At 41.0% G+C, this 14,877-nt stretch overlaps 1 protein-coding gene across 7 annotated transcripts in view; it reads right to left on the reverse strand.

The window, feature by feature from the left end:
• Positions 1–4,500: 4,500 nt before the first annotated feature.
• Positions 4,501–14,877, reverse strand: part of SYBU (syntabulin) — a 74,345-nt gene continuing 63,968 nt past the window's right edge. For all 7 annotated transcript variants that reach the window (XM_033203728.1, XM_033203727.1, XM_033203731.1 and 4 more), the window contains 3 exons: positions 10,108–10,311; positions 8,177–8,326; positions 4,501–6,334 (listed from right to left, as the gene is read on the reverse strand). In XM_033203728.1, the coding sequence (XP_033059619.1) occupies positions 5,227–6,334; positions 8,177–8,326; positions 10,108–10,311 (1,462 nt within the window). In that variant the 3' untranslated portion in view covers positions 4,501–5,226. The remainder of the gene's footprint in view (positions 6,335–8,176; positions 8,327–10,107; positions 10,312–14,877) is intronic.

Below are 14,877 nucleotides of genomic sequence, written 5' to 3' on the forward strand. Positions count from 1 at the left end.
TTAGACCAAGAGAGCACTGGCAGACAAATTTTGTAACAAAGGTTTAGAAAACAATTCTGTTAAGCATTCCTTATTTAGGGCAATAGAGAAACATATCTTCAGCATTAACCAGAGCAGTATTTCAATTAACAGTTTTCATACATGAGATCTTACGTGAACTGGAAGTTTTCAAAGAACCTGGTATATAGGGAAATGACATGCAAGTCATTCTCAGAAGTAATACCAGGACCCACGCAGCGGGTAAGGGGAGGTCAGTGGCAGGGCTTCCAGCCTGTATGTTCATTTGTATGTGTTTTATATATTGGAGTTTTTAAATGTGTAAAATACATGTTAAAGTTGTACATCTTTTAACAAACTTGAATGCTACTAAAAATATTTCAATCTTCTAACAAAAACTTTTAAGTAGCACTTAAACCTTTTTTAAATTTTAAAATTCTTTGAAGTTATGGTAACCATTATAACAATCATTATGATTGTGGGAAAATTAGTGGTCACAGCAGTGCATCCAGTGGGTTTAAAATAATTACCTGATACAAGCCTGTTTTATTCTATTTGGACTTTCTAATTGTTTTTGTTCAGGACAATTGAGAGTCTGATGACATTCTTTCAAGATTTGTTATAAACTATTAATTTCCTAGGCTACTGCCTCATTGTGCACATTTTGCCGGCAAGATTGGAAGGAAATAAAATTTTTTCAAGTGCTCACTGACCCAAAATGGAAATGGGAAACTACCCCAAATCTTTCAAAATGAAAAACCCTCAAGAGGAAGACATATCAGACCCAACCACTACTTAGGCAGGGCAAATGATAAATGCAAATCACAGACTTCCTTTTTCTTCTGCCACAAATGTCAGAAACGCTTGGCATCTGAGTGCCTTGCATTTTTTTCCCTCTTTTCTGAACAGCTCAACTTGGAAAGGTCAACATATCCCTTTGGGAAAAATCTTTTCTTATAAATTGGAATGTTTGCACACGTAACTGTAGGAAATGTTTAACATTTGCTTTGATGGGACAGCAATTTGTTCAATAGAGTGGGATTGTTCTTGTTTTTTCCATTTTCCTGCCTGTTTGTACATCACAGGCACTCAAATTACTGAAAGCAACTTCGAGGCACTTCTTTCTATGGAATCAGATCATCCTGTCCACAAAACCAGCCAATGCCTTGGGCTTCCAAAAGGCAAACATGTTCCATCTTTTATTTACTACAAGGGACTCATTTGTGAGAGACTGTTCTGAATAAAAGCAGTAATTTTCCACAGACTATACAGCTGAAACCCTGAAGAAGGAGGAGAGGGAGGGTGAGGGGTTGTCCAGTGTCTCCAATGGGTTGTTTGAATCTTTTGGTTTACGTAAAGGAGGATATAGGACATTAAGACAATAAAACTGTTTGCTATTGGTGATCAGCTGCATCCAATCTGACAATTAATAAATATTTGTGGTTTGTGGAGAATTCTTTCTAACCAGAGCCTATCCTTTCCCTCCAACTTGAATTGATGAAGAACAATGCTGAGTTTGTGTAGTTATATTTGTTTATATGGAAACAAGCAGATACTCAAAACAGGCTTTTTTTTTTTTTAAGTAAAAATGCTCTTAGCAATGACTTAAAATAAGCACAAGGGGGGACTTTAAGGAAGATACCAGTGTCTAAGTATTGATCTGGGCAGGACTACAGGAAAGGACCTGAGTCAGCATGGCTCATTATTTCAGGACACTTCCGATTATTCACCTCCAGAAATAGTTTCCCTTCCATTTCAAACAAATCCTTCTACTGCTGACGAGAGCTGCAAGACGTGTAAATACAAATGTGTGTGCTTGAGACACGTGTGTATTCCAGTAGAAATGTCCTATCAGAGACAAACCATCTCTCCTCACACACATATTCCCATGCCCTGGATCCTATCCCTTCTTTTCAAGGGCTCTCCTTCCTCAATTAATTTATAATTTTTTCTTATTTTATTCCCTCCTATGTCATTAATTTGTTTCTCTTCATTGACCCAATCACAAAAGCATACAAACATGTTCTGTCTCTTCTCAATATTGAAAAATTAACCTTTGACCTTATATCTCCTTCTAACTACCACTCGATTTCCTATTCTCCTTCATTGTAAAACTTAAAAAAAATCAGCAGCACATATTTCTTTCCACTTTCTCTCTTTCATTCACTCTTCAACCTGCTCCAAGTGGCCTTCCATCCCCATTTCTCCAAGGACTGATCTTGACACAGTCACTAAGACCTTGCTGTCAAGCTAGTGAATATGTATCGATTCTCATATTACTACTCAGTCTCTTGGTAGGACTTCAACACAATTGACTGCTCCATTCTTCTTGAATTACTCTCCTCTCTTGGTTTTTATACTGCTAGTCACCTAGTTTTGCTCTTACATTTTGGGCTGTTATTTCTCTGGCTGTTTTGTTGGTTCTTCATCCTCTACCTCTACCTAAATGTGGAAGTACCTCAGAAATCCATTTTTGACCTTTTTTCCTTCTCTACACTCTTCCTGGATGACCTCATTTGTTCCCATGGTTTTAATTACCACACAAATGCCAGAAAGGTTCAATATTACAACTCTACTCCTGACAGCTCCCTTGATTTTCACATTTATATATGCAGTTACTCTTGGTGCCTCCACATAGATATTTTAATAGACATTTCAGTTTTATTTTCCCAAACTTGTTTCTCTTGAACTCTTCCCATTCTGAGCAAATACGGCCACCATTGGTCCAATTGCTCAAGCCAAAAACCTGAGTCACCCCTATTTTTTTTTCTTTTCCTTACTCCACATTTAATCCATCAGCAAATCACATTAGTTCTATCTTCAAGCTATATATGTAATTATTCAACTTAATCTCGTTATCTACTTCCACCTCGAAATTGGCATCATTTCTCATCTGGACATTACAATAGACCCCTAAATGGTGTCCCTGAATAAACTGAAACCTCTACCATGGTTTATGTGACCCCATATGAAGCAGCTTCCTGTCTACTCCAACTTTCTCTTTCCTTCTCACTCTGCTCCAGCCACACTGACCTCCAGGATGCTCCTGTCACATGGTGAGCCCGTTCTATCTGATGGCCTTTGAATTTGTTGCTTTTGCAACAAGATTTTGTCCCATATTTTCTCATGATTGACTCTTTTTCATCCATTCCCACCAACGTTATTTCTTCAGAGATGTGTCCCTTATTTTCACCTCTGCCACACTTGATCAAAACACCTTATTTCCTTTGAGGCATTTACCACTATCTGAAACCATCTTTTGTTTGATGGCATGTTGTGTCCCTCACAGACACAGAACGTAAGCTTCCTGAGGACAGAAACCTTGTCTGTCTCCTTCACTATTTAAGACCCATCCTGGAAAGTGCCCAGTTAGCATCGGAGTACCTGGTATTTGCTGGATTAATTCATTCATTCAACAGCAATTTTTAGACTTTCCACTGTGTGCCAGGTACTGTATTGTTATTTTTAAATTTTAAAATTTTTAAATTTTGTTTTTAGAAAATTAAAATATTTTTAAAATATTTTGGGCATCCCCAGTATGTGTCTATATAGGGCTCATGAGATTTTGGTACAGGCATGCAATGTGCGTGTAATAGTCACATCATGAAAGATGGGGTATTCATCCCCTCAAGCATCCTTTGTGTTAAAAACAATCCAATTATACTCTTTTAATTATTTTAATATATGCAATTAAATTATTACTGATTATAGGTTCCCTGTTGTGCTATCAAATTCTAAGTCTTATTATTTCATTTGTTCTAGGTTCTTGACATACGCCTGTGAACAAAACAGAACACAGATCCTTGCCCTCATGGAGCTAATATCTTAGTGGGAAAGATGGGTAATAACCAAGACATTGTAAGTAAAAGGGTGGTATGTTTAAAGGTGGTAAGTGCTATGGAAGAAGAGTTTCTGGATGAGGACTTAGGGTATTTTCCAGCCTCTTCCCTTTGTGTGGCAAAGTAGAAAAGGCATTTGCTTTTGCAGACACTTGAAATCATGGCTTCTGGAGAGATGAGCTCTGAGATCCTGAACATTTTTCCTCTTTGAGGCTTAGCTGTCTTACGTGTATAAAATACTAATCTCAAAATTTTGGTGTAAGCACTAGATGAACATAGATCAAATATCTTCTCATCCGTTCCCAGCCACCCACCCTCATCCTATCATTCTGGGGAAGGAAGCTGTATGTCACTACCATATTCTCCCTCTTCTGAACACCTAGCATGCTTAAATCAACCTAGCGTTCATGAAAACACTCAAGATGTACCTACTGCATAAACATGTAGACAAACTAGCGTATGGGCAATTTAAAAGTAAACAAATAAAGCTACTTGTGCTCAGAAATGATGCTTTTTAAGTAAGGGTAGGAAATCTTCACCTTTATTTAATAACTCTTTTTCCCTCTTTCTAATTTAATTCAATTTTTACAGACCCCTATTGATAAAGATGCTAGATCTGCTATTCATTGTCTTTCTTATACGTAGAAGTAAAATCACAGAAATAATGATTTTATAGGAGGATAAAAGATTTATTTAAATGGAAACACTAATCTTTATTTTCATCATGCTGAAGTGTGTGGTTACAATTTCCAACAAAACACTATATATAATAAGCAAAATAAGTTAGTACATTGTAAACTTATGCACAGTTTCATCAATTAACAGTTTAAGAACAAACAAGCCATTTAAGACTTTGTAGCTACATTTAGTAAAAAATTGCAGACACTCAAATCTTATCAACCCCAAGTAAGACACTAAAGAGCTATTCAAGACTTCTTCAAACCAATTACACAAATACATGTTTATTTTTGGTTACAGTCCCCTGCTATGCACAAGACCATTGGAATGCTGGAACGATTACACATTTTAAAACGGCACAAAGCAAAGCAAGGAGATAACATGCCAGCCTTAGAGAAGCTGTCTTGAAAGTGCAAACTGCATTTTCTCTTCCTGAACCACTAGGATAAGAACGGGTACCTCAGACGACACGGCAGGGTCATGAGCATGCTTTCTCTACCTCACTGGTGGGACATTTACTGGAACCAGGTCTCCATGCCTTTGAAGATACCTCCGGCTTTAAACAGTGAACAGGCTTCAACTAAATATAGTGCAAATCAAATACCGAGGAGCAAAACGACAGAATAGAGACCGTCACAGATCGACCTCCTGTTTCTCTACCTGGCACAACCCACATGGGGACACATTGGCACACGGTAACAACAACTTCTATTTAGGTTTTGATATGGAAGGCGGTGCGGCGGAGCGAATGCAGGGCAACCACGCAACAGCCCCTGAGCAAGGCCCCGATGTTATAGACAGGATCCGTTCCCCCTCTCTGAGTACTGAATGCCCACAGAACCGTGGGGACCACGGGGGCAGCCACAGCCAGGAGATCCACCAGGAAGCTGCTGCTCCAGTACTGCCTCACGACGCCCCCTCGAGCCAGTGGGATGACACCATCCAACCTCTCTTCCACGCAGGCTGCAAAATCCAGCTCTCTCATGAGGCGGTTTGCATGAACTTCTGCATCCACATTGGCGGATGGGGTCTCCACGGGAGACAAAAGGATGGCTGAGTTTGGATTTCTTGGAGTTAAATCAACCACTAAGGCAGAGAGGGACTCTGGGAAGCTCTCCATCGAGTCTGGTTCAGACTCATCAGGGGACGCCAAGCTCGAGGGACAGGGGTCCTGGAGCTTCTGCAGCACATTCTGAATGAGCTCCGAGATGGCGGGGCTGTAGGGCACCACGTCGGTCTGTACGGCTCGCTCCACCACCACACTGCCCTCCTCCAGACCCATGACCATGGGCAGCAGCTCCAGGACATTAGCCCCAGGGGTGGAATGCACAAGCTCCAGGTCACCAGATTCTGTGGTGGTGGCTGTTACCATCTCATCAAACAAATCTGTGCCATCGGCTATGCTATCTCCCACCAGTAGCTCCCTGTCAACCCCTTCCCCAGCAACCTGCTCTTCCAGAGATAACCCATCTGCCATTGTGTCAAGAGGGGGGTTGAGGGTTAAACTCTTCTCTGGGGAATCACATGGAAAATCTAAGCACAGTTCGTCCCTCAGAGAGCCACTGTGTGCCATCTCCATGCTCTGAAGGAGAGACTCCAACTTCTTGTTTTGGATGTTTATGTCCACAAAATATTTCTGAATGCCTTTATCTTTATCAACCAAGCTGCTCCGCATGGTTTCGATGACCTGTTTGAGCTGCTTAATCTCTTTCCTGGCTTCTTTGAGTGCCAACTGGGCCTCTACCCGGTGGCACTCCTCCTCAATCCAGTCCTCTCGCATGCGGGCCAGCTGGGACTTAAGCTCGACGATTTCACTTTCCCTAGAGTGCCAAGACAAGCATGGTTAATAAAAAGAATAATAAAATAACTTTGAACTGGGCAACAGGCAGTTTTGGCACAGAGCCAAGAACTCATACTCTTCCACTTGAAATACAGATGTGAAATCAGTTTTGGATGCAGGGAACTCAAGAGAACACAGCAAAACTTGAGAAAACACTCCAGCCTAAACTTAAAGAAACAGTACATTTTCTCTTTGGCAGAGATTAGCCATGAACTTTCTCTTTAATTGTAAAATGGCTAAAGTAATAATAGTAATCAGAATCAGAATCAAAATAGCTACCACAATTTTTTTGAGTACCCACTGTTATTAACAGTGCAATAACAGTGCATTATTGCACTGTTACAAGTCTTATCATCTACTCAATCCTTAATATTTGAAATGTTATTATTAGAACATCTTAGCATCTGTTAGCCTGTTTCTATTTCCATAGCCTACTCTTTCCAAATGTCTATAGTTTGTGGAAGAAAAGGCCAGTTCACTTTTAATTACCTATCAAAGACAGAAGGTAGACTGATAAGTTTTAGCCTTGCTAAATTGTTCGGATGATATTCCAATGATAAACATTTTTGAAATCATAAAATGCTACATGTGGCAGGGACTTTACATGTTGACAAGCTGCTTATTCTATCTCCTCTCAGGTAGGATAATATTGAATTCATCCTACACTAAGGAGAATCGATCCTATTTTTTAGATCCTTCACAGGACAACCCTACTTCAGGATCTTTGAATATAAATTCTTTCTTGCATATAATTTTTTCATAGTCAGTCCTTACATTCCCAGTGGATATGAAGATAAGGTAGTCAGGATCCTCATATATATGAAGAGACATCAATATTGTTCATTTAAGTTTAGGCTGGAATATTTCCCCAAGTTTTACTGCATTCCCATTCCTTCCTCCCTTGAGTGCTCCAATCCTCCTATGGACTCTGCAAATCACAGACCAAACACTTCCAGACTTAAGGTCTGACTCACCCCAGAGGAGAGTTTGGGTCTCAAGTCTATTTCAGACAGATGATGAACCAGATTAATTCGGAAGATGAAAAATGTCCCTTTCTCACAGTCTGCACCCTTATCTACCCACAGTTTTAGCAACCAAGGTCATTGAGTTTTCTCTATTTCTTTGTGGCAGCAGCAGAGGAGGTTTGGGCTGATCAGGTAGCCCAGACTCTTAGAGAATGCAAATGCCACCCTCACCCTGAGCTCACAGTTACCCTGGTCAGAGCTTTCCTGGTCTGTTCCAAAATGTTCCAAGGGAAAACCATCAAGCGGAAAAACTGGCCTGCTGCCCAGATGTCAAAAGTCTTCTCCCTCAGATAAGATCTCTTAAGTATGGGCTTTTTTTTTCTTTTTTTTCCAACCTTAACACTTGGCCAAGAACAATGAGCCCCTTCCTTCAGCACAGAAATAGCATGCAGGAATTACAATGCACACAGATATCCATTCGTGCACGGATATAAACAGGGCTTAATTGGTCCATGGTGTGTGACCCATTCTGCTGGAAGTATGGGATTGTTCGCTCACATGTTTTTGCCATTTAAAAATAGTCATGCACACACCCGATTATTTCACATCAAAGCTGTATACACTGCAAAACAACAACAAAAAGGATCCCCTCTAACCGATGGGTCTCCCTGAACTCCTGAAACAGCCAAATCACACAGAATTATGAAATGGCTCTTTTCAGAGGCTGATTTAAAAATTTGACAAAAATTGAATGCAATCATTTTTTCTTTTCTATCTTTCTATAGTTTGGGTTCATGTTTCATTTTATGGAGAAAGAAACTGTCCTACACCCCACTGTGTAAGGAAGGCAGATTCACCTTTCATGGAGTCGGCGCTCAGATTCCTTCAGCTTGGTTTTGAGGTGTCTCACTGTAACCTCTTTCTGCTGCAGAGGAGTCAAATACTGCTCTGGGTTTGGGGGTCTGACACCATGATTTTCACCGCAAGACATGTACCTTCCGGAACGCCTGAAACAATCCAAGTAATGAAATGTTACTTTTTGCCATTTCCTTTTCTATAAAAAGAAGAGTAACACAGAGTGTTATCAACTGAATGTTTGTGTCCCTCCAGAATTCATATGTTGAAATTCTTACCCCAATATGATGGTATTAGGTGGTGAGGACTTTGGGAATCAGCTCATAAGGGTGGAGCCTTCATAAATGGGATTAGTGCTCTTATAAAAGGAACTCCAGAGAGCTTTCTAGCTTTCTTTTTACACCCTGTGAGGTTACACTAAGAGGTGAGCAGTCTGCAACCCAGAAGACAACCCTCCCCAGAACCAGACCTTGCTGCCACCCTGATCGCAGACCTAACCCTACAGTATGTAGCCCATGATTCTTGAAAGATATGGACCAACGTCTAGGGTACTTTGTTATAGCCACCCACATTGACCCAGACACAGCTAACAGCTTGAGAAGGAATGTCAACTATGTGCTGGGGTCTTAAGCCTCAATAATGGCTGACATCACTTCAGAAGGTGAGCTGTAATAGAACTGCTGATCTTAGGACTGTTAATTACTTTGAAGATTGAAGGCGGTATTGGTGTACTTATGGAGAGAATAGGGACAGTGGAGGAGGAGAATTTTCTATGGCTTAGGAATGTTCTCATGCAAAATAATGCACCATTGTCCAGATGCCTGAGCTGTCAGTTCAGAGTAACATGCAGCACAATGGGTGAGGGTCAGGGGATAGGCCTGGGCAGAAGAGAAGGAAGCAAGCAAGATGACCTAACTTTCCGCACAGTGTGCCACTGCCTAAAGATCCTGATGGCTATTTGCTGAATGCAAGTTGTTCTAAAATCAATCCCTGCTGTGAGTATGCCAGTTTGGAGGAAATGGAAAGGTCCTTCTTCTGAAGGGAAGAAGTTTCTTCCTCTACTTAACTCTCCTCAGTGTGTTTTGTAAGAGAGGCTCAATGTTTTACAAAACAGCCCTTGCTGGAATCTTGGCCCCTCTCAGGCCTGGCTGGGAGCTGGGAATCTCTGCTGTAAGAGAGCTGACTGACGAGAATAGGGATGCCCAGCAGGAAGAAGGCTGAAGGAGGAAGGCGGCCAGCTCCTTCAATGACTCTGGACCCAGTTCCAGCCACTGTGCTGCCAGCAACCTGAGCACCTGCCTGCCTCCAAGATGACCTGTGTCCATATCCACCGTCCAGTCCTCCTGTCATGGCCTCTTTGGAAATGCAGTTCCTTCTTTCTGCTCCACACTCCCTATAACCTCATATGAATTAACTTCTTGCTTGCTCTTCAGACCTCAATTCCACTTCACTTTCTCAGGGAGGCCTCCCCGGATCGTTCCAGACTGAGTTGGACCCCTCCCCACCTTTCACACACTCCTGTAGCAACAGGTGCCTACAGTATCATCTTAAGTTGTTTTTGTTTGTTTGTTTGTTTGAGATGGAGTCTTGCTCTGTTGCCCAAGCTGGAGTTCAGTGGCGTGATCTTGGTTCACTGGAACCTCTGCCTCCCAGGTTCAAGAAATTCTTCTGCCTCAGCCTCCTGCTGCCTCTGTGGCATTTTCTCTCCCTATCCAGGAACTGCTTAGATTGCTGCACCTTGTTAGAAATTGTGGCTTGTGCTCTTTCTGCAGCAACCTTGAAGAATCAGCCGAATGTCAGAAAGAAAAGTGCAATGTCTTGTTGTAAAATCAGGCAAGGGATCAAGAGTTGTATAACCCTTATTTTCTTTTTAAAAGAAAATCTTACCAAGTAGGACAAACTAAGATGCATGAATTAAGTAAACAGGACTCACCTCATGATGGGGCTACAGTCGCTTCCTTTGTAGGAGCCTGAGTTGCTACTGCTTGGGGAAGAAGGTGCATAACTGGGATGGATATTGACAGGGCTCAGCTGATTCCTGCACAGCATGGACAGAAGGTCCTTTTCCCGTGGGGATGATGGGCTGCTGCCAGGCTTGTGTGACGAAGCTCCATTATTCCGCCCATGAGGACCTCGACTGGGAAAAGCATGAAAAATGTTAAAATCCTTGGGGCTACAGATGCCCAAGGGCTAATGTCTTACTCCCTAAATCTAAGGAAATCCAATTTATAGAGTTGAAAGGGGCAATACAATTATTCGTGTAGACTTTCCTTTGGAGTGGCCTTCTTCCCACCTGCCTGGTATTTTCTCACCCTGTGTCATCAGCACAAGCAACCTCTCCCTCTGTTGTTCTTTCAAATAGTTTCTGGCCATAAAGCTTGTTTTGGATTACACCCAATAGCCTGCTAAGAACATACACAATGTAGAATATTGATTTAGCTCAGGTTTATTTTGGACGCTGTTTTCAAGATGTGGTTTTTGTTCTAGTCCACCTGTTTCAGTTTAGAAATATTTGCGTTTGGCTCACGTCAGGGTAAGAAAATTAATGTGGCTCATTTGGAGGATGGGTGAAGGTGGTAGCACATAAAGGAGGAGGAGAAAACAGGGCAGATAAAAAGAGCATGCATAAATGCATCATTGGTAATTTTGATCACTTAAATTTTTTTTTTTCATTTCTTTCTAGCCCCAATGACTTAAGACAACCTTTGTCATTTAACTGCTGAAATACTGTAACAGCCCCATCTTGGTTCTCCTGCCTCTTGCTTTGCTCCCTCCAGTAGAAGGTTGGCTTGTGGCTGGAGTGGCCTTTCAAAACGGAGTCTGATTCAATGTCCTCCTCAAAGCCTTGCCATGGTTCCCCACTGCCCCCAGAACAAAGGCCAACCTCCTTAAGATGGTTCACAAGGTCCAATCCCACCACTCCACCCAACCCCATCCTCCACCACTCCTCCCTCCTCCCTCTGTACTACAGCATTCCAAATGACTTACAGTTTCCTGAAGGATCCATGCTTGACCATCCTTAGGTTTTTGAACTCATAATCTCCTCTGCTTAGAATGTTCTCCTGCTCCCTTCCCTAAGCCCCTGGATACCAGGATATTTCCTACTTTGAGACTGATGGGAACCTACTCTAAAGAGCCTTCTCTATATTCTTCCTTTCCTAGGCCAGTGTAGGGGCACTCCTTAATGCTCTCTAAAACTCTGTGTAAACTTCTACCATTGGACTTATCACATGGCATCACAACTGCATACTTATTTGTCCTTCCTGCTAGCCTAGGGCATCCTTGAGGGCAGGAACAGCCTGTTCTTTCTACCCTCCTACTTTTGATACATGGTAAGTGTTCCCTAAAGGACTGCTAAGTAAATAAACCAGGTGTGAGTCATTGGCACTGCCACTTAGTAGGAACTTAGGCAAGTGAGCCACTTAACATGGGGATCAAAACACACACACACACACACACACACACACACCTTTCCTACCTTCCTCACAGAATTGATGTGAAAATCAAACCAAAGAATGCATGTGAGTACATTCCACAAGCTATTAAGGGTGACTCAACTGTAGAGTATTATTAGAGAATAAACTTGTTCAAACTTCACCGTTAATCCTGTTAAAGAGATTTGACACCCACTAGTGTAAGGAAGCATCTTGAGAATGTTGAAATTACTTAAACAGGATAAAAATTCTGTCAGGAATATTACTTGATGGCAAAAAAAAAAAAAAAAGAGAAAACAAGATAGCTTTCATATAATAGTACTGCTTTCTGACAATCCTTTCTTTGCAATTTTAATTACAACTGTATCCAACTGACATCTTAATGAGAAATGTGTGTAAATGTGAATGCAAGTGTGCGTGTGGGTATACTTGGCTTCGAAACCATGATTACTTATTTACAATCAAATATAATTTCAACTGGCTGTCAACCTTGCAAACCATACATAAATAAAACGTAACCTAGTTCTAAAGTTAAAGTTCTTTCCTTTTGAAATCATCCAAATGAATGCCGCTCTTCTCTTCGTGAGGACACTTTATATGGAACAGATGGGCTGATGGCTTTGTGACAAAACCAACTTCAGCAGCCCATGGTAGAAAGAACTTCATGAGTAGCTGAAAGGAACATGTAGCCTGGTGTGCATTTTCTTTTCCATGCTTCAGTTCTAAGTCTGGCATCAACCAGACTATTTCTTAATCTGATTATGAGAAATATGGATGATTAGCTATTACACATTAGGCGGGAATGTAAAGAGTTGTCCTATATTTTGACCTGGGGAATTTTATTACGAGTTAACTGCCACTGAGGACCTTCTGTGACCCTAGCACTGTTTCAGGTGCTTTCTGAATATTGATCAGGAAATAAATTATCAGACAGTTTGTAAGAGCTAACTTTTTAAAAAGAAGCAACATGCTTAAAAATATCAGTTCTCTTCATTTAGTAGTTCAAATGCTAACATATATAGGTGCAAACTCATTATAGGCTTTGATAGGAAACATTTTCAAAGGAGACACTGAGATTCCATGTTTGTCATGGCCATGAACCGGCAAACCCAATGCTGTCCTCTTCAGCGCATCCCAGATCCTTTGGTCTGGTGGACAAGAAAAATGCAGTCCACAAAAAGGAGAGAAAATTATGCTGACCTTGAACCCTTCTACAAACCTGAATACGTAACTAGAAGGTCAGAGACAGAGGAGTGTAGAAAAAACCTCATGAGTGACTCAGGTGATTCCCTGACTATGGCTCTGGACTTCAGGTAATATCATTGTTATCACCATCATCATCATCACCATCATTACCATGATCTAGGGTTGAACTGTGTCACCCCCTGCAAATTGATATGTTGAAGCCCTAACTCCCAGTACTACAGAATAACGGGGCTTTTAAAAAGTGATTAAGTTAAAATGAGGCAGTTAGAGTGGACCCTAATCCAGTTTAACTGATGTCCTTATACAAAGAAGGAATTTGAACAGACATAAACAGACGGAAGATGATGTAGAGACACAGGGAGAAGATGGCCACTACAAGCCAAGGAGAGGAGCCTCAGAAGAAGCCAACCCTGCAGACATCTTGGTGTCAGACTTCCCATTTCCAGAACTGTGAGTAAATACATTTCTGTTGTTTAGGCCATCCAGTCTATGGTGCTGGGTTATGCAGCCCTAGCAGACTAATATAATCACTACCACCAAGATTACCACCATAACCACCACCACCAGTAGCAGCAGCAACAGCAGTAGTACCATGTCTCTTAGTATTACTTTCACCCCTACTGACAAAAACCACGTTTTGCCAACGCTTTCACTGAGTTCTGGGCATCATGTCAAGCACTCACATATATCATATCATTTAACTCAATGAGGTAAGATGCTATTATTATCCCATATCCCAAAACAGGAAACTGAGGCTTGGGGTCATACACCTGATAAATAATGGAGGCTAACCTCAATCCCAGGTCTGTCTGACTCCAAATCCCAAGGGTTTTCTTTTTCTGTCTCATTTTTATCTTCCAAACAGATTTGTGTTTTAGTTAAGAAAGACAATTCCTTAGAAATATTAGCAGAGTTGCCCTTCTATGAGACAAGATAATCTGTAAGCCTTTAAAATTTTGTTTTAAAAATAACTTGTCAAAAATATTCTCAACAACTCCACCTGTTCCTCTCATTTCCCACCGACTGACCAATCTTCCTGTTAGCCTTCCTTCAGGGAGCTAATTCTCCACAGAGAAAATTCATTCTCTACATGGGGAAGCAGGCAATTGAAAGGATCACAAACTACTAGAGTTTGGCAGAGATAGCCGGCTACTCTTGAGGAGCTGCCCCCCCATTGCATGGCCCTCCAGAACACAAAATTCATGTGAAATGCCTGAGATACTCCATGACCAAAATCTACTGATGGTACTCTGTGCCTTGGTGAGATTTTTTTATTTATTTACTTTATCTATTTATTTATTTGAAACAGAGGCTTGTTCTGTTGCCCAGGACTAGAGTGCAGTAGTGCTATCTTGGCTCACTACAACTTCCACCTCTCAGGTTCAAGCAATTCTCCTGCCTCAACCTTACGAGTAGCTGGGATAACAGGCACCAAACTACACGCCTGGCTAATTTTTTTTTTTTCTTGTATTTTCAGTAGAGACAGGGTTTCACCATATTGACCAGGCTGGTCTTGAACTCCTGAACTCAATTGATCCACCCGCCTTGGCCTCCTAAAAGTACTGGGATTATAGGTGCGAGCCACTGCGCCCGGCCGAGATTTTTAAAAACTGAGGATAATAGATAGAACACTGCCATTTTTCAATTATCCATCTATTACTTTTTGTTAAACCTTTGAAGTCTATTATTGCTTGGCTATAACAGATAATAATATAAGCATTAATCTGATTTACATATAATTACATTTGGCTATTTTATGTTCAATATATCAAATTTTGATCACTTAAAGAAAGCATGAATTCTAGACTAGAATATTTTCTCTTAGTCACTCTGTATTATTGATACAACCTTGGAATTTAACCATAAACACAAACTCCTTTGAAACATTTAAATTGGCTTCATGTACAGGACTTCCTTTTTTCTTTTAGCCTTTCTATATTGTTTGATACTTTGTTCCATGTGTATGTCATAATTTCTTGAATGGGTTATATAAATGGCTTGTTCTCAGAGCAAGCCACATCTGATGTACACAGAATGTTTACATTCATGTCCTATAATCCCAG

Source organism: Trachypithecus francoisi, unplaced genomic scaffold (assembly GCF_009764315.1).
Source record: "Trachypithecus francoisi isolate TF-2019V2 unplaced genomic scaffold, Tfra_2.0 Lachesis_group7, whole genome shotgun sequence".
In the NCBI taxonomy this organism is placed as follows: domain Eukaryota; kingdom Metazoa; phylum Chordata; class Mammalia; order Primates; family Cercopithecidae; genus Trachypithecus; species Trachypithecus francoisi.